Source organism: Poecilia reticulata, chromosome 13, assembly GCF_904066995.2.
Source record: "Poecilia reticulata chromosome 13, P_reticulata-male-v2, whole genome shotgun sequence".
Classification (NCBI taxonomy): Eukaryota; Metazoa; Chordata; class Actinopteri; order Cyprinodontiformes; family Poeciliidae; genus Poecilia; species Poecilia reticulata.
The window spans coordinates 11,037,189-11,064,579 of NC_088842.1; the positions used below are offsets into that span (position 1 = coordinate 11,037,189).

At 40.3% G+C, this 27,391-nt stretch overlaps 1 protein-coding gene across 1 annotated transcript; it reads left to right on the forward strand.

Moving 5' to 3' along the window:
• Positions 1-1,073: 1,073 nt before the first annotated feature.
• ttc9b (tetratricopeptide repeat domain 9B) lies at positions 1,074-25,330 on the forward strand. Its single transcript, XM_008425775.3, has 3 exons — positions 1,074-2,063; positions 20,440-20,622; positions 20,988-25,330. Exons 1-3 carry the CDS (start codon positions 1,562-1,564, stop codon positions 21,074-21,076), a joined length of 774 nt encoding a protein of 257 aa, XP_008423997.1. The 5' UTR covers positions 1,074-1,561; the 3' UTR covers positions 21,077-25,330.
• The last annotated feature ends 2,061 nt before the right edge of the window (positions 25,331-27,391 follow it).

Below are 27,391 nucleotides of genomic sequence, written 5' to 3' on the forward strand. Positions count from 1 at the left end.
GCTAAAAGATTAAGCAGATTCTGCTTCTGTTCAGTGGACAGACTAAAGTGCACTGTTGCTTCTTCTATAGCATTTAAGAGAAGGTATCAGCCAGCTAATTAAGCACACTTTAATAATTGATTATCTTTAGTAGTTATCTCCTCTAGAGCAGGAGAGTCTGCTGGTTTGCGACATAATTTGTGGGATTCACTTAAACCTCAATGGTTGTGGAAAATCTGGATTTCCTTTACAGTCCCTGTGCATACGGTGTAGGGCAGAAATACATTTTTGGTTCATCTTAAAATATAACGGTGACTCTTACCCCAGTACTGCAAGAATTTATTGCTGTAATTGCAAACGGTATTTGGTAAGTGGAAAGCTGATTTAAAGGAATCTCAAGATGCAGAACGTGAGTTCAAGCAGATAGCAACTTATGTATTTATTTACAAGTAATTTACGACTAATGATATTTACCAATAAAAGCTGTATCACAAGCATAAATATAAACTTGCACAATATCTGCAGTTGAGTTTTATTTGCAAACTAATTTTCCAAAATATTTTGTAGTTGACAAATTGATAAATTTTGCTTTGCTCATGTTTTTAAACACCACTGTTGAGAAAAACAAGCAAATGGAACATAAAAGAAACAAATACTTTTAACACCACAGAAAATATAGTAGTAAGTAAACATGTTTGGAGAAATTTAAAATGCCTGAAGACCACAATGTCACAGTATTGTGTTGAAAAGGCACACAGATTGCTTCGACTTCTGTATGTAAATAGTTTTTTCCTTTTTTGTTGTCTGTTAACAGTATTAAACAGTACACAGGTTTAAGAAAGGGGCCAATGAATTTAAGTATCCCCATATATGACCTTATAAGAATTAAATGTCATCACTTTAAATCTCACACCATTTTAAATATGGAGATATTACTGTTTATTGGGCCTCTGTAGAACTACTACCCATAAATATGAGTATTTTACTCTATGTCCAGTTGAGGTCGCTGTCTTTCTCTTCTTTCCTTCGCACGCATCCTCCTGCTGTTTCTCCATTTCTGAAAACCTTATCAGCTGAAGCCATCAGGCACTTCTCGTTGACTATATGTATAAAAGTAAAATCCGGATTATTTAATTATATTAATTTATTAATAAAAAAAATAGTTATTGATAATAAATGTTTGCATAGCTTTTTTTTCCTTTCATTTTACGTAAAATTTCTACCGCAGCAACGCCTCACGACTTCTTTTCCTCTCCCATCATCCTGTGCGGTGTGAGGGTTTCGTGTGCGCGCTGTCTGTGGTGCTGAAGCTGCGCGTGCCATCCACAAGAGCATCCTTCCTTCCGCGAGACCGGAAAGGGGAATTCTGTTTTCGACGGTTGGAACGTTTGCTAATTTCGGGATGCTTCCGCCTGCTACTTTTTGCTCTTTTTCACCTTTTTAAGGCATTTATTCTTTGAAGCGCAAGTGACAATCTTCAGACGCGTCTTTAGCCTCTTTTTCTTTTGTTTCTTTCGTTTTTTTATCGACGCTTTCAGCCAGTTCGGTGCCGCCTGCCTGCCCCGCCGATACCGCATCCTTTATGCACAGCACGCTGCTCCAGTACTCCCCGACGAAACACACCGAGCACAATGGCCCGCTCCAGCTGCGTTCACTGAGAGACATGGAAGCCAAACAACACCAGATAAAAAGCCTGAAGAGCTACCCGGAGACTGGCGGTCGTAGCCTGGCAGCGGCCGCCGGAGGAGGAGGCGGCGGCGGCGGCGGTGGTGGTGGAGGAGCAGGAGGAGGAGGAGGAGGAGACGGCGGGTATCGAGCCGGCTCGGCCGAAATGGAGATGGAGCTGAAGATTCAGAAAGCCATCGACTTCAAAGCAGAGGGCCACCGCTGCTACAAAGAGAAGAAATTCCGGGAGGCGATAGGCAAGTACCACCGTGCGCTGCTCCAGCTGAAAGGGGTTCATGTTGTGGACGGGACGACGGGCTCCGAGGTCAACCTGCTGAGTCAAGCCGCGGCCAAGCTGACCGAGGAGCAGCGGAGAGCCGTGGAGAGCACCGAGATCGAGTGCTACGACAGCCTGACAGGTGAGCGATGGTCGGACCGGTACATACTGCTGACATGGTTGTTCGCTCCGGTTCACTGGGTTCATCATATTAGGCTGAGTTATTTTTACAGACTTTCTTTCTCCTGGAATAACAGCGTAAAGGTGGATGATAGCCTGTTGTGTCCAGGAGCGAACAAAGTGTACTGATTTAACAGAAGATATCAGACTCACCAACCAGTGCAGCGATTTTCCAGTCAAATCAATTTTCATCCAATAATTATCAGAATAAATTCGATTTATGTGCCAAAAAATGATATATATAACACAGTATATATTGCAGCACATGTACAGGTCATCATTTGATTAGAGAGCTCATTTGTGGTGTAATGGATAATCAGTGTTTTTCAAAGCAACAAGTTGATACAACTTCAGCACATACTGTCCTGTAACACACATTTCTGTAGGTTAAAGGAAAACCACGCAGGGTTAGAAAATATATGTGGCTTTTTCTTATTGTACAGTTGAAACCATATGCACTCTATATAAACTTTTTTCCCCTACTGTCTGGTACTGAATCAAGTCAAACTTTCCCTCTTTGTTTGGTTAGGATTACTTAAAAAAATGTATTAGCTAAGCTAAATAACAAAATAATGTGAATGAGAGCTTTTTTGAAACTCAAAAGTTCCCATAGATGTTTTCAGCATTCGGGTAAAACGCTTTGTGTATCCTTCCATGTAACGTTCTTCCCTTGTGAAACCGTATACAACTCTGGAAAAAATAAAGAGACTGCTGCAAAATTATCAGTTTCTCTGAAATTACTCTTTACAGACATGTTTGAGTAAAATGAACGTTGTTCTTTTCATCTATGAATTACTGATAACATGTATCTGAAATTCCATGCAAAAATGTTGTATTTATTAGCAGAAAATGAGAAATGATCAAAATAATGAAAAAGATGCAGTGCTTTCAGACCTCAAATAATGCAAAGAAAACAAGTTCATATTCATTTAGAAACAATAATACCAATGTTTTAAGTCAGGAAGAGTTCAGAAATCAATATTTGGTGGAATAATTATGAGGTTTTCATCAGCAGTGGTTTTCCAGAGTTGAATTTTGTAAAATGCAGCAGTTCCTTTAATTTTCAGTCTAATTAGACCACAGGTTATGTCTCTACAATGTACACCTTGAGCGTGTTTGCAAACTGCAAACACGCTTGTGTAGTTTTCAGAGCGATGGCTTCTTTCTCTCAGCCTACACTGACACTTTCTGACCACTTTTAACAAACATATTCACAGAATTGTTTTCTTTTTTGTTTTGGGGTTTAAACATACATTCTGCAGCAAAATTTCTGCAACACAGAACCAGTCTCTTTTTTAACATTATTATGATGGCTAGAGATTTCTGTGCTACTTAGTTGTGCACAGCTGTATCAGGAAGGTAAGCAGATGAATGTGGCACCTTTAGACAAATTACTCACAAGAAGAAGTAGAATATGTTAGGTGAGCTTCAAAAACAACCACAGGTTTGCCCTAAACTTAACTGTCTCAGTTAGAACCTTACCAGCCATGATACCATCAACAGGGGTTTTCTAAACTGGTATAGTGATTTTACTAAATGTAGCACTTTAATCTTTTACATTTTAAAACAAATGTTTCATTAATTTATACAAGACAAATGGGGAAAAAAACAAACAAAAAACATATCAGCTTTTTTTTATTTGTTGGCCGTTTCACATGTTTTTGGCGTCTGTCATTTCACATTTTCTCCAGACCTTTTTTTGTTTGATTAATGGTGAGTTCATAAATCAAACGTATGTTTTTCCCACCTCTTAGATTTAATACTTGTACACCAGATAAACAGGACATCCAAAAACTATATCTTTTAATGTTATTGATTGTATTTTAGCCTCAGTTTCTTGGTGTTTTTATGTGCTGTATAAAAAAATGATCACAAAGAGGAAGCATTGAGTAAAAATGATGCCAAACTGCTGCCAGGCTTTGGCAGTGCTGTCTGCCTTTTGATCAGTGGTCTGATTAGATGTGCAAGTCCAGAATAAAGTGAGGACAATAGTGATTAGTTGTGTGCATTTCAGCAGATGTTTTACAGTGTTTTTAGGACTGTATAAACTAAACTGAGAGTGGCGATGTTGTGTGGTGTTTCTATGCCAGGGTCTGTCCAGTCAATTTGCCATGATGCATTGAAGGTCGCTTCCCCGATGCTGCATTCAGGGCCTGTCTGGTGCCTGTAGGGAGGCCGCTGTAGTGTGAAAGGCTAGGAGAGGGAAAAAGAGAGGGGAGGGAGGGAAAGAGGAACAAGGAAAAAAATATGAGAGTAAGTTCAGGGAGTGGCAGGATAAATTGTAGACTGAAAGAACTGACATCATTTAGTATGGCCTGGGAGGAAATAATGCGCCGAGAAGAGGAGTAGAGAATAGTGGGAAAATGAAGTGATAAGAGGCAAACGAGTGGACAGCTAGCACCTTACAATGCTGCATGTTTACCATGGCAACCATCACAATGATTGTTCCCTTTTTATTGTGTTGTTATTGCTCATGCCTTTTGTTCTCTACTGACTCAAGTCTGGGTGTGCAAATGGACAATAACAGAAGAAGAACATCAGCCGAACGTTTCTCTGCCCTCGCAGAATCTATAAATGAGCGGAGCTGTACGGCACTGTGCAAAACCCACGAGTCATCACTACTATTTCACTTCCAGGAAGCCAGACTATCTTATAAGCTTTTGAAATTATTCTTAGTGTTTATTATGATCTTTAACTCTATTTTCACTCATCCTTTGTCTTGTATTTAAGTGTTTTCAGTGGAATCTATTTTTGCTTGTTTATTTGTTTGTTAAGCAACTTAACTTTAAATGATTAAATCATGAATAGCTCCTAAACGTAAGGGATAAAACAGTGTTGTTTCAACACCTCAGTAAACAACAGATTTAAAAATTAAATTGAGTATTTAGACTCTTTAAGAATTCAGTATTACCAGTAAGTCTGTGGCAAAGACAAAGTTGATTCTTATTTCTTTGGCTGTATCAGTAAAATGTGTCAAAGATGAATTATAAATTAAACAAATAATAATAAATGGTAAAAATCAAGAAATAAAATGCTGTTTTCTGTATACATAAAAACAAGGTATTTCCCAATGATAATTCAGCTGGAAAACTCACAATGTAGATCAAATAAAAATCCATTGCGAGATTTTTTTACTCTGTCTGCTGTAGATCGTTTGATAATAAGCATCTTCCATAATATGCTACCATAACAAAATACAAAAGAACTAGAGAGCGAGGAGAAAAACACATAAAAAGTCTAGAGTAATATCATAAATAGAATTAATAAAATTTTATCCAGCATCGTTTTTATGTTCTTTCCCTGCACAAGTCGGCTTTTCCTCACAGTGAGGGTGCACTAATATCTAGTCAGATATTAGTGTATAGATAGTATTTGTCTGCTAACGTGTGTATGTACTCATAATCATATTCATAAGTGTTCTGATACTACAGGACCTGATATCAGTGTGAGAGAAGCAACATCTTCTCTGCATTAGATAACACCTCTCTCCATGCAGTCATATTCAATAAATTAGAATATGGGTTCTGATGTTTGTCAGATTAAAAGTACCTTTTGACAATAACAACTTTTATCGACTATGGCTGCAAATTATGCAGCATTGTTAAGAGGAGGATTGAAGTTCACCACTTTTAGCACAAGCAATTTAATAAAACATCTAAAAACCAACATGAAGCTGAGTTCAAAGCATTTGCTAGCAGCAGCGGGAGATTGTAACAGTTAACTGCATCCATCTCTAGAGAAGCAGGCCAAGATGTGCAGGGACAACTGCAGTGAATATATACAGTGAATATAACAGAGTTACTTAATACCGGTACATTGCCCTTCATGACCAGCCATTGTCTGTTGTTAATAAAATGACACCAGAGGTATCAGATCTCAAGCAACAACAAATCATCCACACAACGTTGCCCAAACTACACAACTTTGCGTAGAGGCCCACCCCGACTCAGAGTCAACAACAGGTGTTTTGCTAATAGTTTGTCCGTTTTCTTTTAAATAATGCCATAAGACGAGGTTTTCTGCTCTGGACTAACTAGTTAAACAGAAGCCACTACCCAGATGACTTTTTCAGTACAAAGGTCTGAGTATAGCAACATGGTAGCATAAAACTATTTTAGTTGCTGCATTTGTGCTTTATAATATATGTAGTTTAGAAGGTGCATAAAATATGAAGTATATCCAAAGAAACAACAGCTAAGTTGCTGCTTTTTGGGATTATTCTCCAATATTTAAAATGACTAAACGTGGCCTTATGTCTTCTGTTTCAGAGAAAGCTGAATTTGAGAGTTGCATAATAAAATAAACACTGTCTTAAATACTCTAAAGCTACTTTAGCCTCATAATAAAGGGAAAGAACTATAAATAAATGAAACAGGCGCCCTTTAAAATAGGTTAATTAATTCCATAAATCAGCAGAGAAATGCGGTTTTGGTCTCAGGAGGAAACAGTGCATTTATTTGGAGCTATTTTAGGATGTTGGAAAATACCCTCGGATATTGTTAAACTGAGTAGGAAGGCGTACTATCAGGCGTATGGTGGTTGCAACTATGTCAGCAAGGTCTCACAATGTGTTTCAGTGGTTTCTGTTATGTGAGAAACCTCCACAACTCTGAAGAAATACATTTGTGAGCATCAATAGCACTGTTAGTTTGATTACCATGAACACTGGGCTTTGGTTGCAAGGCTGTTCCCAGTTTCCCAGAGTTCTGCTGGGTAGATGCTGCTCTCAGTGGTCAGGAGGGAGGAGGTGCCTACTGATTGGCTCGCTGTCTTTGGCCCTGACGTATGACAGAAGGCCAGCAAGCAAACCACAACCAGTCACACATGCAAGAGTGAATGCGTGTCAGCAGTTGTGAGTGAGTGCAAGCACTGGTGTTCATGCAAGCATGTTTGTGTTTGTTTGTCTCTGCCTTCCCTGGCCGCTGGAGGAACAGCAGCTGGCTCAGGGGATGCAAAAAACGTGTGTGTGTGTGTGTGTGTGTGTGTGTGTGTGTGTGTGTGTGTGTGTGTGTGTGTGTTTGGTCAGAGGGAAACAGAGTAGCTCCCAGCACTGTTTGTTCTGCCATTCTTACCAAACCCGTTGCTGACTCTGCTAATTTGTTGAAACACACTGTATGTCTGTGCCTGTTTTTCCAATGTTCTTGTCGTTGTCATGATGAGGACATGATCTTCTTGTTGCCTCTGTGTGTGTCTGGCATTCAAAGGAAGAGAACAGATGTATCGACTCAGTTGCCTTAAAGGGAAAGTTCAGTTTTCTCTTTGCATATTATGCTCAGGATAATAAAAAATGTGATTTAATTTAAAGTAGCTAAAGTCAGCCTCACCTCGACATTAAAACAGCTGAAGGCCATTTACTCATTAAAGACATTTTACTGAGGTCAATTCAGTATAGAGTTTCCATTTTTTTAAATTCCAATTAGAGGAAAATATTTTATATTCATAGAAAACTTGGATTAAACGTATTACATTTGTTGAACTCTAGTGGAGAAATAGATCACTGTATTTCCTAACGACATCACAGATGGTGTTTTAATCTTTATGGTAAAAAAAAAAAAAGTTCTCATTTCTGTTCAACCAGGATCATATTTATTAGCTGGTTGCAATAACTATACAAGCAACCAAGAGTGAGAATTAGTTCATTTTGCACAGTCATCAGAAACAAGTATACAGACTCCAGATATTGACTGATAAAGGAGACAAATCTATAAGAGTTTAAGTAGTTCACAGAGTTTCAGTATCTGCATCATTTATTTGTTAAACATGAAATAAATGCACACTGATTCATAATTTTCTACATTGCTAATGGTGCAACTAATTTACTGAAGCAATGACAAGTACTATAATAATCTGTAGACATCAATTTGTGCTTACATATTTGACTTATTGTATTTTTTTAAACTTTAGAAAAAAAAAACATATATTTTTCCTTCACATTACTGTGTGTGCAGTAGTCCCCTGCTTGAAGCCTGCAGCAGTACTTGAATGTGTGCATACCTGAGTCATGTTTGACTACAGTCATTGTTTGGCTTCATCTGAGCTGAGGTTTCAAGACAAAGATGGCATAAAAAAATGCCAGATTATTGCCAAATGATATGAGTGATAAAAGCTATAAATGCTTTCAAAGTTGGCAGTTGTCTCTCATCAACAACACCTAATCAGCGTTGTTGATAAGAAAGGTTTTGTTCACTGTTGTTGCCCTTTGGTTTTATTGTTTATTCATTTCTAATCATGTTGTTCTTTTTTTTTTTTGCTTTTGTTATTGTCTTAATGGTGGACTTAATGTCATGTCTTACAATCATGTAGGATTCATGCAGAAAGTTATTTCTGATTGGAACATGATTGTACTGTCATGTGCAAAAGGTTTTGGCAAAAGTTCACCGTAAAAAATAAAATAAAAAAACTTTGTGCACTCTTGATGTTTATTTTCTCTTACAAGGTGATAGGGGCATTCTCATGGATGGGAAAGTCTATTGTTATCAGTATAAAAGAATACAAATAGGTCAGTCAGGATTGTATTGACTTAAAGTGACCCTTACCTAACAGAAGACAAGCAAAGTCAGCAAAATATTACTCAGAGCGCTATGGAGCCACTTTGAGAGTCACTTTTCCATGAGTATTACTTACTTGCTCTACACAACCCATGCACTTTCCTCCAGGAAGAGATTTTCCTCATCACCATGTTGCTTTTTTTCACATTTTTGTGGACCACTGGAAGTAGTCACAAAATCACAAATTCACCTTACCAGGGAGTGTGTGCACTGCTTTCCTACCAGACGTTCGTTTTGTGAGCTTCTCAGTCATCAGATGTGCAGCCGTGATGATGATCTCCAGCACTATATAACTGTTTTCACTCACTGTGTTGGAACAAAAGCCTGGTGAATATATCTATCATTCTGTAGAGCAACTTGTTAATAGATCACTATCCATGCATGCCTTCAACTTGCATCAAACAGTTCAGCAGATTACAAAAGCTGTGACTGAGTCAAATGTACCTCAGAAAATATACAGCGGATGAAACGGGGAGCACGTTGCTTTGATCCTTCTAAAAACGCTCATCATGATTTTTTCATTAACTACTGCTCACAGATCTCTGCCTTTGTTCCTCCTGACTGCCTCAATCTGTGCATGAGTCATAAGTCAAAGCTCTGGGAGAGACTTAGCAGGAGGCGACGTGTAAAACTGTTTGTTTCATAACACACCAGCCACCTTTTTGTTCCAGTCGTGCAGCTCAACGTCGCTCCGTATTTGTGATCATGATCCAGCAATTTCAAACTTGCATGTTAAAGTGAGGGAGCTCAAAAATAACCTAAATAAGTTAAGTTTAAAAAAGAAAAGACATGTCAGAATAATATTATTTTGGGTTTATATGTGAGCAGTTGTAATCCATGCCCAGATTTAATTTCTTAAGATTAAGATAAAACTAATGGGTTGATTAATAAATGTGGACAAGATAATACAGATTTAAGTCACTGAACATGTTTTTGGTAGCAAGAGCAAAAGTTTATTTCTTTCCTTCATTACTGTAACAAAATGAAGGAAAGAGAAAATCATACAAGCAAGTGCTAGTGTCACCTCTAGGCTACAAAACCTAAACAATACTCTGAGCTAGTGTATGGGGAATTTATTTTTACCAATATCTACATCAAAAGGTGATGGCATTAACAAGTTACATCAAGTTCAGCAAACAAAGCTTAATGCTTAAACTTACCATAGGTCTATAGCTTTGTCCGTAGTTTGTAAATTAACCCTAAAATGTAAGACATTTTAAAGTCTGTAGAATGAGCTTTCAAACCCTGCATATGGGCCTGCCAACAACAGCTACAGAAAGATACAGCTGCACAAGTTAGCAAATAATTTTTTTGAAGAATATCTCAAAGTTTGGGTAACCAGTTTAGGAAGATCAATGGAAAGAAGCCTAATAATGGTTGTTCAACTTATCCGTCTCAAAGGACTCGGGGGTTGCCTTCGAATAATCTCAGCAATGTGTAATACCAAAGACAGAGAGATTTTTACCCATCCCCGCTGACACGCTGCTCGGAAAATATTCAACGCCTGCTTACGAAAGACAGACTAGAAAGCGCCTCCTTGTCATCTCCTGCCAACTCAATCACCAGGGGATGTGGTGGAGTGCTGGAGATAGAGTCGGAAAGAGACTTTAGAGAGAGCAGATGAAGAGGAGAACTGCAAGATTGAGGGGTTAAGATGGGGGAGAGATGTGGGTTGCCTGAGCAGCTGGGAGTAGGAGGACTTCTGCAGCAGGAAAAGAAGGAACGGAGGTGTCATGAGGATGGGTTAGCTAGTGGGATGACATGAGGTTTGGGTGGTGTTTTCCTTCCCCCTGTGTGTGTATTTTCTGCCATTGGAGGGATGGCCAGAGCAGAGCTGTGAGAATGTTGAGTGCCAGAGCTGCAGATGGCTCTCCGGCTACTGTACTATTCCTCTGAGTTACCTCAGAGCTGGAAGACAGAGAGATTAAGAGAGCTGGGAAGAGAATGGGGGCTGTGACAAACTGGACAGCACTCATAAATTAGAAACAGTCAGCCTGCCTCTATGACCTCTAAGCAATGAAAGATGAGTTTTCCAAAGCTGCTTTTTGTCAGTACTTATTACTCTGAAAGATCCAATAAAAATCCAAACTAATTTATATCACACACTCTGACAGGCCCAGATCACTGCTGTCACAGGGGTAAGAAAAGATTTAGTTGTTTGTCAGGAAGAAAAGATAGAGCAAAGTAAGGTGAGTAAAAACAGAGAAGAAGAAGAGGCTGGAGTGTCGTTGGCGTGATATCAATTAGACCAGAGGTTCCCAGATAGTGATCTGAATTTTAGATACAAATATAGACTAACTGGAACTAGACTGGCGATAAAATGTTATGTGCACAGCTTGTCTAGACTATACGGCAAGAGCTACAGGCTTCCTGTCTCTACGGAGAAGAAAAAACACTGAAAGTGAAGAAGAAACTGCACTGTTGCTCTGAAATGAGAAGAAATGTTGAAGCTTTCAGAGTCAATAAACGTCAACACTCAAAGCTGTTTATATCTTGTACACTGAGATCAGAGGCAGTGAGAAGTATTGAACATCACAATGAGTTACTGGCAGACTTAAGACGAGTTAGAAGTCAACTCAATACCACCAAAATCTAACCATAGATCACCGAAAAGTAATATTAAACCCATCCATTTTGACAGGTACGCCTTCATACTGTTACAGTAAGACTCACCATCAAGACACTGGATTTCAGTCATTATTAAAATGAACTTATCAATGGATGGATGGATGGATGGATGAATTTGAGATTCAAATTTTACATCAGACCAATAAAATAAACGTTTTCAACACACAGCTGGAGGCTTGTGTCGATATTTTACTTTTAAATGCTTATGTTTTCCCAATTACCATTAAACATTAAGAACTGTTGTTTTTTTCCACTTTTTTCAGTGAAACTCCTGAAATACATCGAATAAGCTACAAACTCTGTAATTGGCATCATTCCAGCCATCCAAATATGACGACTCCTCAAGAATTTAATTTGAAAACTTGTCCTGTGGCTGTGATGGATTCTGTGTGCCCAACGTTCTTGGATTGCGAATTTCTATTTGACATCGTGTGACAGTTGTGTGAAATAATGTATAAAGTGAAAGTGTCTGTCAAAGCTTTTCACAGTCCCTAGTTGAAAGTTCTGACATCAGCTTAGGGAAGAACTGAGACATTTACCCTTTCCCTGACATCCTCGGAGTGAGAGTGAGGAAAATATCCGTCCTTCATCAGCCATCGGTAATGAGAATTTGCTCCAGCTATTTGCACACATCTAAAACCCCAGCTGAACCAATGGGCTGCTTACATTTTTCCAGCAGGGCTCCCTGATGATAACAAGCCGTGGTTGTTGGGTTGTTTGCTTGCTCTGCTCGCTCTGCTCTGGCCTGACCTTGAATGCTTTAAAGCCTGCTCTGCTGGGGCTTGACATTAAAAACTTGCCCTTGTTACATGCTGTTTGAGATAGCAGAGATGTGTAAGCGATGTGTTGGGCCTGGTTTTCAGATCCGCCGTGTTTCTCTGTGGAAAGGGATTGCCCGGTTTGACTTTGACTATTGTGGTCAAAAAGAAAGATGCAACGAATCCCGTTTGCAGTTTGTCACCAGCCAGACACAGCAAACGTGAGGTGAGGTGGTCTGGTCAGATGAAACCAAAATTAAACTTTTTCAAAACCCTGTGTATGGCAAAAAAAAGTAAACAGATATCATCCTCAACACACAATCATGCAGTGACACATGTTAGTGGCAGCATCATACTGTGGGGATGTTTGTCAGGCGCAGGAAAGCGGGTACATTTTGAGACGATTTATGGAACTAAACACAGGTCAAACCTCTTCACATCTCATTAGTAAAAGATTTTGAAAACCAAGTCATTTTCTGTCCATTGCACAAATATGCACTACTTTGTGTTTCTCTACTAGATAAAATCCAGATGGAATTTGTTTCATTTTGTCATTACAGCGCTAAAGTCTATAATGATAATAAATTAGATGAGTTGTAGTAATCAGTGCTACTGTTGATTCTGCTTTATAAAGCTTAAAGCAGTTATTTGTGTTCATCCTTCATGTTAAAATGTTGAAAAGCATTAATAAAGGTGCTGTGGATGTGAGAATGTTTTTTTTATGTTTGACTTCATGGTAATCTTCCTGTTATGATAGATTGTTATTATAATTTTTTTTTTATCAACATATTCATTTTTTTAAGCTGTCACCTGATAAATGAACAACAAAGATATGGATCCTATCCAGGGGAGAAGCAGCAACTTATTGCAAACTGTGTCTGTAGCACAGTGAAGCCTTTTAGGTGTAATATTCCAACTTATACGCCACAAAAGAAAATAACTATTTTAAAATCCTGATTGTTACATCAGGATGAAAAGTCCACAGTTCAACTTAAAAACAGTGCAGTTACCAGGATGTGAGTGGGCACCGTTTTTCTGCCTGAGAGTTTCACATCTAAAATTATCCTGCATCTGTTAAACGTGGAGATGGTGGGATAAATGTAACATCCAGCTGTTACCATCATGCTTTTTTTTCTTACTCATGCTCCTAAAGAAAAATGACAAATTAATATTTTTGTTAATTTTTATTTAATTATATATGTTTAATATGTTATTGCCTCACATTGTACATGATGATGTTTTGTTTCTGCACAGGTCAGCCATGCATTTAGCCAGTTCTTCATACCTCTTAGTGATGAGAGGTTTTTCCCCTCAATAGCTTAAACTGGTTGCTTAACCATGGATTAAACATTTTTACTTTTTAAGTACACTGTAACAAATGACTGTAAAAACTACATGATGAAAATACAGTAAGGTGCCTGGGTTTCAAAAGTACAGCTCTTTACTGTGATCTGAAATGCGTATGGAAAGTAAATGGGATGTGATTGGACCGAGAAGTTCAGTACTGTAATAATATTACAGTAAAACTGTAATGAATTTACAGTCTTACTGTAATAGAATTACAGTGATAAATTCTATTACTTTTACTGTAATAAAAGTTGCACTTGTAATTTTATTACAGTAAAAATGTAATAAAACTACAGTCAAACATAATAAATTTACAGTAAAACTGCAATAAAATTACAGTAAGATTACTGTAATTTTTTTACTGTAAAAATTACAGTAACTGGCTGCCAACCCTGCTGCCAGTAGTTACTGTAAATTTTACAGTGACTTTTTTTTTATCACTATCCATTGGACATTTTAATTATAGTCATACAGAAACCAAAGGACGAACTGTTCTGTTACTATCTCAGTCTAATTGGTTTTGTTGTTGTTAAATATATGACAATTAGAAACATCAAAACATGTTGATTTCATTTAGAAACCGTACATGATACTTGTCAGTGTGTGATTTCTAAGAAGCTACAATAAACTGTATTCTCAGATATTTATACAGGAAGCATTTTCTTCGTTTAAATGAGCTTTCCTCCATTCTTAGAAACGGCTCTGAGGCATATGGGCAGTGAGCCAACACAGCTGTTTGCCAACATAAAACAATGGTTTCTGCAGGATACGGACATTATCTGATCTGTACTAGAATGAAAGTGGATTGTATTTCAGAAGTTCCTGCCACATAGGGATTTTTAAATTCTTCTTTTACTCTTTATTCCCTTAAAGATAGAGAAGTACTTCCCAAAACTGAATTCAAAGACAGTCTCTTTTGTATATTCAAAAAGAGAGAACATCTTCTGCTCATTTATCCCTACTCCTTTGCCACCATTTTCACCTTTTTCCACCATTTTCCCGTGCATTAGACTACTCTAGAGTAAACTGTGAGTAAAGTCTATTACTTCCAACCCACTGGATCACCTTTATCAGCTTGTACCTGGACTTATTGTCAGTGGAGGCACGCTTGAATTAAAATATTTCTTTGGATTCTGGCTGCAAGCTCAGCAATGGCACCCCTGTAGAGCCTGATTCACCCCTTCTGCTCGGTGTGGACGAGCATGAGCAAGCATTTCCCCTCCTGACCACCTATGTTATCTGTAAATAGATGCTGAATGTTCATACATGACTAAACAGTTCATTTTAATGAGTGCTTAATCCGATTATAAAACCGCTATAATTGCTCACAGCCAGCAGTGTTGTGCGTCTGAAGGTTAAAGTTGTTTTCTGTCACAACAGACAGTGGGACTTATTGGCATTAACATGAGAGGCTGAGGGTTTAAAAAGTTACCTGATGTTTTCCATTTGCACATTTTAAAAATGTTTTTTTGGGAGTTTTTTTTTTTTTTAGCAAAGAGTAACTTTGATACCCAAAAGTTTCTGGAACAACTTCACAGACTCCCAAAGTGTGCAGAGAGAGCCTGAGGTCTGGTGAAGTGAAAACTCCAGCAAAAACAACTTTATTTACAAACCAACACATTTTGGCTTGTGATGAAGGCAACAAACTTTAGTTTCCCCTAGTGCATTTTTAGAAAAATGCCTTGTACATCAGTTTCTTGTTCCTCTCTATTGTCATTTTTACGCACAACAGGAAGCATCGTTTCTATTTCTAAAAGATAATCTTACAACATGCTTGTCAATGCTGTCTGGGTGCTGCAGACTAGCATGCCGACCTTAGTTGTAGCAACAATTCAAATGCCTTGAACATAACGTATAACTTTTTTTGTCTATTAATATTAAATTAAATTTTTAAAATATTTATCCCCTTTCCAAACCTGTTATGCTAGGCATAGAGACGTTGGAGTATAAGGTATGATCCTTTCCCATCATGATCAGTGAAAGAGATGGTTTGAACTTCCTCCTTCTCTCTCCGCTCTTTGATCCTTTCCAGCATGGATGCAGAAAGGGATGATAAATTCTTTTCAGCTTCTCTGGGATTTGGAGTCATGTATTATTTGACTTTTAGATGCTAATCACCTATTTCCACCTGTTAAAAATAATACATTGTTGCCACAGTTACACGTGACAGCAATTGTCAAAAGGTAAATAAGTAAGAGCAAAAATCATTCCAGCTGCACGACACCAAAACACCAGAAAGAATAATTATTCAAACATGCAATGCCTCAAACAAACATGTATGAACAAAAGTTTGGTTAACGCTACAGAGCTACTCCATGCTGCATCAGTTGCACAATAAATTTAATAAATCCAAAAAGAGTTGAACATTTTAACAATATTAGTCAATCACTCTAATTTTTGTTGCAAATTCTCTTTCTGGATCCTTTGGGTTTGAAAATAGCAACAGGCAGAAACGTCTGATCTGCTGACAGCGAAACAAAAGTCTGCAGAGTTTCCACAGATGACATCACCAGTCAGATAATGGCTGCAATAAAATTATATCAGTGTAAGGGAGTTCAAATATGGTCGATATCTCTAATGCTATATGGAACTTCATTTATCTGCCATTAGGAAGTCTGTTTTTACTCATGCAACAAGAATAATGATGATCTTTCTTGATTCCTTTTTGATCACTTTGATAAAGGCCGATAGCAGCCAAAATAATCCTAATGGAGCTGCATGAACTGCCTTTCATTTTATCTCCAGGCCATAAAAAAACGAACACAGAATCCAAAGCACAGTCGGGAACATATAACCAAAACCTAAAATAGGAAGCATTGAATATTAAAATATTTCATCTCGATGACGTCGTCTAGACCAATAGCTTCCTCTTGCGTATAAATATTTAAGTAGATGAGCATTAATCCTGAGCAACTATTTTAGGAGAGTGGAACAATGCAACAGGATGGTCAGCTGAAAACATGAGACCAACCTGCACCTGGACATTTCTAATACCGAGAGCTTCAGAACCAGAACAAGAACAAAATCATGTCTGCTAGTTCAGGATCTGCCTCCAGCCTGGAAAGCTGTCGCACATTTAACAAGAGTTTTACAAAAATGTTGAAAGCAGCTAAGTTTAGTAGCTTTGCTCATTTAAATGCCTCCCTGTTTGCTATACATGTCCTACAGAATAATCTGACTGCTCTATTTCTCTAATCTCCTAGGACTGGTGATGCACTGTGGGTAAACTCTGCAAACATATTTGATGTAGCAGCAGTTCTTTATTCTTAATGGGTTTTATCAGCAAGCCAACGGTTTCCTTGTGGCCACGACAGATACAGCGTCAGCATCTACAGCAATTCCCTCTGGGATCAATAAAGTATTTCAAATCGAATCGAATCGAATTGATTCAATTCGAATCGAACTGAATTGAATCTGGCTCAACAGAGGGTGAAAAAAAAAGGAAAAGAAGGCTGCTAAAATGATTGATGGCAGTGCTGCTGGTAAAAGCTTTGTCAGAGCTGAGGAGAGTTGTGAACTGTGACCCCTATCCGTCTCAATAACAGCTAAAGACATTTGCAAAAACCGCTTTGGGTGGAGCTATTCTTAGAGAAAGACGAACCGTGACGTCAGCTGCACATGTGCGAGGCAGTTTCACAATGATGCACGCTTCGTTTGACTCTGTAACTAAATCTGTTGCAGCAGAGTGGCATTTGTAAAGCATAGAGGCCACGATGCAGGATAAAGGTTGGAGGTGAACTTTGCTCTGAAGTAAACAGAGAGGGGATGTAAGTGCCAGAGAGAGTGATGGGGCTCTCCTCCTCCTATTATCTTCCAGCAGAACTAATTACAAGGTGATGGACAGCAGACTAATCACCAGGGCCACCAGTGGCTTCAAATTAGGCTGAGCGTGATGTCAGGCCTGCTGTTATGATGGAGGCGAGGCGAGGCCGAGGGAAGGACGCGGGTCCACAGGGAGTACATGACGAGATGCAGGGAATGGAAATTAGTCAGGACTGAAACATCTGGAGCTAGGGAGCAGAAACAGAAGAGATGAAAAGTCTGCTGTTTCTGGATTTTGTTGACTCTGATCTCCATCCTTTGTCTCACTTGTTTTCAGTTTGGGTTTTTTTTTGTTCTGTTTATCTGTTATTTCAAACAGTCTTTGACACTGATTCATGCTTCAGGCAGCCTGTGCGGCTCCTGAACTCCTTCAATTTTGCTTGCTTCCTGTTTATCTTTTTATCCAAAAAGAAACTAATGCATGGCGTCTTGAAGACACAATCTTTTCACAGATACTTTCACTTTTAGGCATTTCTCTTTTGAATTTCTTATTTATGCTGAAACATTTTTTACCCCAAATTTCAAATGTTTTGCTCCTCCTTGAATCTGTCACCCTCAGCCTGACGAGAAGAGTTTAAAGGACACACAGACGTCAACATCGCTCTCTCTCAATTCTTTTTCTTTGGAAATTGAATCAACAATCACTTGCCCTCCCGTATGTTGGATTCACCCCAATGGGTGAATCTTTTGCCTTTTGCTGTATTTTGTTGCTCCCCATGTGTAGAATCCATAATAAGTTTAGTCCATTAACCATAATAAACTCTTAGAATGTGGCAATTCTGAGACGACGTGTTGGGAATTTGCACTGAATTGAAACCTTTTTCTCTTTGTGAAAACAAGTTGTTATCTTCACCTGCTGCCACACAGCAGACACAATCATGTCTTTTACAGTGACAGAGACATTGTGGCTCCTGTGAAATCGCTCTGCTATGTTTATTGGGCCTGTGTCCCTGCCAGGCCTGGTCCGATGATCCCATCATTATCATATCGTTAATGCATCCCGCCACACTCTATATTTCCTCTGGCATTCCATCCATCTGCCTAATGGGCCAACGGGGTGCGGCCAGCCAGTCATCACTCGTGCAATCGGTGGCTTGTGTTTGTTTGTGCTGCTTCCGATCTCTTCAGCCATCCTAAAGTCATCTGCTTTTGTTCAGATTTCGTAGTTGAGTGCATATTTTAGCCGAACCACACTGGCACAGGTGGATGTTTTCACGGTTTCATTGTGCGTTTGTATCACTTTTGCTGCGCTGTGGGTGTGTGTTGGTTGTATATCAGTGTGTCAGTGTGAGTGAAACCTCTAAGTCAGCCATTAAACCATTATGGACTGTAACTGAATCCTCTGAAAGCTCAGCTCCCCATCGCTGCCGGAGGAAGATGATGGACGGGAGTGCAGCGAGGAGCAGTCTTGTGATTGCTGGGTGGTGGTAAAAACAAACAGAGGAGTAGAGTGTGTGAGGAGGCGTCCAGGACAGGTAGAGGGCGTGTGAGGTGAGCCCCGCTGTAGTAAATGTGAGCAGGCTTTATGTTCGCTAAAGAGGGAAAACAGCTTTGACCTTCCTGCTCTGCTCCTGGCTGAGTCATCAGCCTCCCTGGAAATAAGAAGTGTCAGGTTTTCTTTATGTTCCGGTTATTATTAAAGCTGTGTGTGGATTTATGTATGCGGCTATTTGTTTGAAAATAACAACTGCCTCATATGTGCCACAGTCCTGTGAAAAAGTCTTAAATCATTGTTTGCTTGTTTTTTATTTGGCCGGCGTTCTTGGATTTTTTAAAAAGATTTTTTAATCTTTTTAAAAAAATCTTATCTTTGGCCAATCTGGTTCACCTTTCAGCAGGACAATGACCCAAACATACAGTCAGAGCTGCAGTGAAATTACTCACATCGACGCATATCGATGTGGTAGAACGTCTTCATCAAAGTCCAGGCCTAAACCCAGGTTTTATAAAGAAAAGTGGGAATTTTTCAGTCTCTCTGGTTGTGCAATTTTGATCAATTTCCCCCTAATTCTAAGACCTCATTGCTGCAAGACAACAGTGGTAGCAGCTGCAGCCTAAATCCAAACCTAACTTTTCAGAATTTATCTCAGAAACGCTCACGCAGACGTATTGTTTTCACTTTAATTACACTTTACGGCTCTGTCACATAAAATCTCACTGGGGTTTGCAGTTTTAAACAACATAAAATGTGGAAAAAGTTAAGAAACTACAAAAGTTTCCTTCGTTTCATTAAAATGATCCACAACTGAATCAAAATGAAGGTGGTGGTTTGCTCTACTCTCCTCCCCTTCACCTTGTCGCCCCCACAGGTGTCACCTCCTCTCCCCCTGCTTTAACCCCAGCCTCCCACACACACCTCCACCTCCCCGCCTCCCACACACACCGCCTCTCTCTCAGTCCTGACTCACCCTGCCTCTGAGCTTCCTGACTCATGATTTTAACAGACATGTCAAGGACACAGTCAGAGGAAACGGGGAAGATGGGTGGGACTGCTGCAGGAGGACACTACAGTGAAAATGGAGGAAGTACAAGTGAGATTTTGTTTTTTCTACAACGTCTCATCAGATTAATTGGCAGAGACAGAGGGAGCGATGGAGGGAAGCTGCTGGAAGTAAAAGCTTGTGTGGTTGTGATCAACGGAGGATATCTGAGCCATCAGCAGCGTTTAAGAGCTCTGATGGACTAAAAGCCAGTGTTTGACTTTTCTCGTGTCTCTTTCATAATAAAGTTACTCTGGCCTGAGCTGATCTGAGAACTGCTGAGAATTGCTAGTTTGATTTGTAGGATTGATGACTACAGTAAAACACAGATGTTATGTCATAATTCACTGAGCCCATCCTCCTCTTCTTCTTCTTCTTCTTCTTCTCTTTTTTTATTTTCTGGTGCCAGACTCTGACACTGTGACATTAGACAAAAAGCCTCCTCGCTGTCTGCATCGTCTTGTAGCTGCAGATTCACTCCTCTCCTCTATTCTGCATGACAAGTTCAGCAAAAGCAATAAATAAAAGAGACACAGCGCTCCTGCCTGGGGGCTCAAATTGCTTGCATGATTCCTTTATCTCTTCCATGCTCTCTAAGACATCGGAGCTCACTATTGATAGTCACCGCCACCCAGAGGATGAACCGAAGAGGAGAAGTTTTCTGTGAAACTGTGGTACAGGAACTCGTTGTTTAATTGCTCCAAAATAATCGTTTGATTCAGGATTTTTTTTCCTGCCCTGTGCTCTTCCTGCAGCCTGCCTGTTACAGTCTGACCTGGTAAACTACGAGAGAGTGAAGGAGTACTGTCTGAAGGTGCTGAGCCACCAGAGGGACCACTTTAAAGCCATGTACCGGGCCGGCATTGCCTTCTATCACCTGGGGGATTATGAATGTGCGTTACGCTACCTGCGTGATGCTAAGAACCGCGAACCTACAGGTGAGTCTGAATCGAGCTAAATAGACTGATTTATGGGCTCATAATCAAGAATAAATGCAGAGTAAAATACAAATACAAATTATTATTTTGAATAATCAAAATATTTGTAAAAGATTTTAAGATTTGATGTTTAGGATTGTGATAGTTTCTATCATTCCTACCGCTGTTAAGACATTCCTTCAAAACATGTTCATCAGCAAGTTGGTTTGAGGTGAAATGAGAGTTCTGATATAATGTGGGTTTTTTTTTATTACTGGCACCTTGACAGACGGATGGAGTTAACTGCATTGGGGAAAAACAGCCTGGATTTAGAAATTAAAGCTGATGTTCTTGTTCTCATGCATCATGTTTTCTGTCTGTTTCAGACACCAACGTGCTTAGATACATTCAGCTGACAGAGATGAAGATGAGCAAGAGTGGACAGCGAGAACGGGAAAGCGGCAAGGAGACCTAGGGCTAATCCTTTCCAACTTCCTGGCCCTCCTGTTACCTTTGACCCTTTTTGGCAATCCTACTGACCCTTCCTCTCTCCTCCTTCTCTTCCTCCTCCTCTTCCTCCGACTCCTGACAGCAACACAGACAGAACAGACCCAACCACCCAGCTGGTGACACACAAACGGGGCACATATCAACAACTGTCTGCTACTTTCTCCTCTTCTCTCCTCTCGGTTTCTCCCTCAGGGGCTTTGGTTTCTCTCCCCAGACACAATCAGCAGCCTAACATGAAGAAAATCAACAAAAAACAAGCAAAAGACAAAACTGTAATATACTCATAGAAACCGTCCTTGTGCTGGAGTGGAAAAGGAGCTTCATAGACCTTCATATGAACCATGAGCATTTGGTTGGTTTAGTACACGTTTAAAGAGCAGAACATGCTTTTACTTCCTGCTTTCTTGCTCTTCTCTCTTTTTTATCTCTGCCTTGTTTCTCCACGACCCCAAAATGCTCGATGAGAGTTTTTGGGCTCGGGAAGCTGGACCACACTGGCAGGAGGGCAGGGGTCTGTGTGCATGTGGGCAAGGAGACAGCGTGAAGCATGACGGTTGGTTGGGTGTGTGAGACATATCAAGGCCACAGCCCAATTTTGATTGTGCGCCATGACCGAACAGGGCTCACCTCAGACCAGCAGGAGACAAGAAGCTGCCTCTGTTCCTGATCTGCCATTTCTCTGCCCAACCTCTCTGCCATGCATCTCACTTTCTAGACTGTTCTTTCAATTCAAGGGCTAATTCAAGTGTTTGTAACTCTTTAGTTAGGGTTTTTAGTTTGCCGTCACAGTCAGTCGTGTATGAAATGTTTGTTTGCAGCACAGAGGCAAAATTCTCAAGCTGTTGTCCAGTACGCTGTTGTGGCGAGAAGTAACAGCGCAGCATGTCTTGAATCTGTCGTCCGAAGCCTCTCCCGGATCGCGTGATGCGGCTTTCGTGTCGGAGAGATCGTGCGGGCCCTTCCTCTTCCTCCCAGTTCTCCATTGATGATGTCACAACGGAAAACAGCCAATAAGCCCGGGAGATCCATCAAACCTGCGTTGGCTCGTTGGACTCACTTTTCCAAACGGCCCAACCTTTTCCCGCTAACGCCGAGCCTTCCCAGTGGTTGCTGAGACGCTGAGGAGACTCTGGGCAGCGTTAGTGCAGGGAAAACAATCTCACACACGCGCATCGGTCCAAACCACAGCGCCGAGGCACTCTGCTGTCAAAGCAGAGAGCCATTTGAGATTCCTCCTGCTTTCAGTTTGCTTTGTGCTGATAGACAAACGAGGCTGTGAGGGCATGCAACATTAGCATCAGAAACTACTGACGGTATAAGTTAGTGCGCATCCATTACTGGCTGTCAAAACTCTGCCGCTTGCTTCTGTTGTGGCTCATGAAGCTTAATCATTGATAAGGCAAACCTGTTTTTTTTTCTGATAGCTTTTCCGCAGGTTTAAATCGTCCTGCGCGGTTCTGGCGAAGGGTTTGGTTGATCATATGTGAAAGCATGACCTGAATGCCTCTCCTCTCTGAGTCGGTGGAACCCAGTTTTCCTCATTCCTTTTGTGCAAGTCCACGTTCCGCATGCAAAGCGTGGCGCCTGAGGGTTATTTCAGAAGTTTTTTGACGGGGAATTTATTGGCCCTATTGCGTTCTGTCATGGCATGCTGCCACTAAAATACTTGCTCATGCAATCTGCTTAGCTCTTCTCTGAACTGAGAGGGTAGTGACTGTGATCACAACAGTAAGAGAGGTATGAAATATCTCTGGATAGAGCTTGTTGTTAATTTACAAAGGTGGAGGATTATTGCTCTGGAACTCAAGAGTTAAAGGATTAAATCAGATGCTGGGAAGGAGTTGCCCTCCCAGTTTAATTTGTTGGCCTGCTACAAGTTAGAGAAGGACCTACAGTAAGTGTGTCAGTGGCACTCTGGAGAGACGACGCCATGAGTTGAGGAGACCGGCGTGATACATGGAGGCTACGGGGGAAGGAGAAGTAGGCCATCGTCGGCTCGAGTTAAGCAGCTGCAGCCCTTTACAGGAGATGCAGCAAGGTTCAAATCAAATTTATCATTCATGACTACATGATGGGGATACATGACTATGTTCACAAAACAAATCTGCAGCTAAAGCATCTCACTGTCGAGGAAACGTCCTCTGACTACAGGAATTCGCTTTCAACCATAAGAAAAAAACCAACTGTTTTAATGCTATAAACCTTAACATGATAACATAACAGTAGTATTGCACACAGCCTTACAAAAGTATTCATACCTCTTGATGCAACATTTTGTTGCATTACAACCACAGAGTTCAGTGTACTTTCTGTGATAGTCCAACACAAACTACAGGATAGCTCTGAAGCAGAATCAGGACTTCTTAAAGTTTTCTTTCACCAATGACTTTCTTCTTGATGTTCTATAAAGATTTGTGGAGAGCGTGACTTGTTAACAGAGTTCCTTGGTCTTTATGATGCTGTTTGTTCAATTAATGCTCTTCAATAAACAACTAAAGTAGGATTTCTCTTTGGTGTTAGCCAAAAGACCACAAGCCATTTCTCCCCCTAATGCTAGACTCTCGTGTTTGTTTTTGTCGTATTTACCCAGAATGCCCTGCACTATCGTCCACTTCCTGCTTTTGGATCAGTCTCCACATATGTATTCGAACTGCGCCAGAGTTCACTTCAACTGAACCGAGATCTAGGTTTGTAGGCAGACCAGAGTTTGATTCCACATTCACACCTCCCCAAACAAACGGGACTTTCTAGACAAGCGACCTAGAGTTTTACTAAAGCGGACTAAACAGGGCTGGAATGAATGCAGCCTCAAAATGAATCTGCACCACACTTTTTAGATCACAATGAAGCCAGGCTGGCAGGATGTGAAGGACAGAGCGAGGGCCAGATTTGCTGGGAAGGGCTTGGAACCCGCTAATAACCGCTTGCAGCTCTCGTTACATTTTTATTTATAAAATTGTTGAAAACCTTGTGTCGTTTTTCCTTCATCTCACAATTATGCAGTGCTTTGTGTTGGTCCATCACATAAAATCTCAATTAAAAAACACCAGGTTTGTGCTTTTGACACAACCTGAGCACGTTTGATACTTTTGCAGTGACCTGTCAGCTTTAGCTGCAGCATCCAAACACCGTGTTGGGGTTAAGATATGAGATGCAGAAACCGTTCTGCTCCTGTGCGCTCTCTGCCGTGTGTTTATGTCTCCGGCCTCCCAGAGGAGATAAATCAGCAGCGATAGGCAGCAGCAGCAGCAGCAGCAGCAGCAGCAGCAGGCTCGGTCTCCATGGCTGCCTGAGCCGAGTCTCCTCTCCCACAGGGTCCCTCAGGGATCGGTGTCCCCCTCATGGTCATCTCTCCACGGCTCCGGCTCATCATCTTGTTTTTGTCTGGCTGTGCTGAAGTCATCTTAGCTCATCGTGTGAGTGAAAGGTTAACTAGCTGCACACTGAGCAGGTTTGTTGATTACTGACCGCGCTGACTCTGAGGCTGTTACTGGTGATTAAAGCATAATCCAACAACGAGCTGCGTGTGCAAACAGAGACTCCTCATCTCTTTGTCAGTGTGGCTTTGAAAACAAACAAAAAGCACAACAAAAAAAATAAAAATAGACTAAATAAATGGCTGTGTTATTTATTCATGTATTTTTACTTTTGTTTATTTCAATTTTTATGCTCTTTTTACTTTTGATGTCATTCAAGGTAAATGTTTGTCAAATGTCAAAGTAGTTTTTGTGAATATGTAATACAAATGTACAAAAAAAATTACAAAAATGGAAAGTTTTATGGTTGTGAAAAGCTTTACTTTACTGAATTACTTTATCAACAGAGAAGAGATAGAAAAGAGAATTTTACTATAGCTCCTCCTCAGAGCTGCATCGTGACTGTGTCTGTATTTGTTGGTATTTCTCGTCCCATCGAGGGGAAACTAAAACGGCCAAGAGAGAGTGCAGAGCGATCGGTGGCCCCAGCTGAGTGACGACCCACAGTGACACAGAGACGGAGGAGAACCGGTGAGCCTCACGCCTTCTGCCCGTTGGTCTGAACAGAGGGAGGACGGGGCTCAGACTGCGCTTTTGTGTTGCCTCCCTCCCGAGAGGCCATTTTTCATTCGACATTCAAACACCTGAGAGGCCTCCATCACAGGATTTACCGAATTGCAAGGCCGGGAATGCACTAGTAACTGGTACATGAGGATTATGAATAAAGTTCAAATCAAAAAGCAGTTCTGGTTGTTGTTATTGTTGTGTTGAGGGGATGGAGCATTTGCTGATTCTCCTCATTTGAATCTCTAGAAATGAGAAGAATTTCAGCGTGAAACATTTTTCATCAGAAAAGTGACGTTTAAAGGAACAGTACAAACATTTTAATCAGGTCAACTTTTTTTGTTTCAAGAAGCCATATTTTATTTTAATTTATGTTAACTGTACTTGTTTTGTTTGAATTTCCTTCAAGGTTTGTCACTAGACTTAAAAAAAAAAAAAACTCCCAAACTGAAAGTGTAATTCAAAGCTTTCAAAGAATTGTACAAATTCACATTGTTTCGCTCAAAATGTTTTCAGCTCAACGAATAATGAAACCTTCATTCATCTGAATTTGCTTTTCTAGAGCTTTTACACCTTTACTTTGATTTATTTTTTTTGTTAATTACAAAAATTTTGGACTCCTCCAGGTCAATGTTTTACTTCATGAGGATGATACATAATGAAATCCATAATATAAACTCAAAAAAAAAAAAAATTTACTAACCACAGAGAGAATTGACTAAAGGTAAAAAAAACAATAGTTAAATGAAAATGGCAGAAGTAGAAAAACAAAAATAACTTCCTTCCTCCTGATAGCTCGACTGATTTCTTTAGATATTTTCAAACAAGGACAAAGTTTGAGATGTTCCCTTAAAACACATCCTCAGGTGACATTTAACTCAGTCGTTGTGAATGAACATGATGTGAATCTTACACAATCGTATGACTTTGAAAAAAGTAGTAAAAAAATATTTATGGTTCCTTTAATCTGGCATTAAAGGAACCATCTTGGTGAACCCTGCTGACCTCAAGTTACTTGTCTTTTTTTATCAGGTGTGTGCAAGCACATAGTTTTAGGTGCGTTTATTTGAAAACTAATAGAAGGCACAATAAAATCAAACGTCTGCAAAAGTGGCTTTTATGAAGTTGTAACATTTTAAATCATTTAATGAGTAAGCTGGGTGACTGTCCATCGCATTAGACCATGACTCATATCCGGCCTTCATGGCGACAAGCATCTGATGATTCGTGACCTCCAGGGTTTCTGCCTTTGTTAACCTGAACGTGTCATTATTAGTCACTTGAAATCACTTAAGTTCAGTAAGCGCTCTCACCTTCTGATGTCAGATTTGTTCACTAAGTCGCAGAGTATTTCCTAATAAAACTGCATTAGCGGTTTAATGGGCGACTAAAGATTCGGTGGAAGATGAAGCGAGGCCTTCTGCGGATCTGAGGGACACACCAACTGGCAGGCAATCTGGCAAGCTGTTCCCGTCGAAGCTGAACAGAAACACACACTTGTGTTTCTTTGTTTGGGTCCAACTCGTTTTTTTTGTGTGTGTGTGTCACCATCGTCTCCAAACACTGTCGCCTCCTGATTCTGCCTGCTTTTCTTGCTGCTAAAATATGTTTTCACTGGCAGACAACATGGGGGGAATTAAGATAGTGGAGATAATGGAGGGGTGATGAATGTTAGAGACATCCAGGGTAAAAAGCAGACAAAGAAAGTGGGTCCACTCTGTCTGCCTCTTGTTAAAGCTGCTGTATAACCTTTCTGCCCGCACCTTTTCACCTCCCTCTCACTTCATTTTCATCCATTTTTCCACTTTATTTTTTTGTTGAATCTCTGTGTGTGATGTTGCTTTTAATAGCGTCACCATGGAAGTGAAAAGGGGTTGCTAGGTAACAGGCTGGCGTCTGAAACGGTGTTTGATTGGCGGTACCACGAACAGGAGCAGCACCAGAGAGAGAGAGAGAGAGAGAGAGAGAGAGAGAGAGAGAGAGAGAGAGAGAGAGAGAGAGAGAGCAGCGTGTCCCCAACATCTGGACACGGACCGTCTCTTACGTCCCGGGGACCAGCTTCTTCTTACGGAAAACGTCTTAGTCGTAGGAGCGCGTGTCAGGTTGAATGTTGGTGTGTTTGTGTGGCCGAGGCGGCCTCAGGTGTGTTTATGACCGCTGCAGGATCAGGGAGTCACTACAGGAATGCATGACGTGGAGAAAAACAGCGGACTCGGAAAAGATATGACATCATAGCGCGC

Excerpts from the sequence above, each read along its gene's own strand:
- ttc9b (XM_008425775.3), top strand. The coding sequence starts at position 1,562 with ATGCACAGCACGCTGCTCCAGTACTCCCCGACGAAACACACCGAGCAC. Across the intron at positions 2,064-20,439 it reads GTGCTACGACAGCCTGACAG|CCTGCCTGTTACAGTCTGAC; the intron begins GTGAGCGATGGT and ends CTCTTCCTGCAG. Across the intron at positions 20,623-20,987 it reads TAAGAACCGCGAACCTACAG|ACACCAACGTGCTTAGATAC; the intron begins GTGAGTCTGAAT and ends TGTCTGTTTCAG.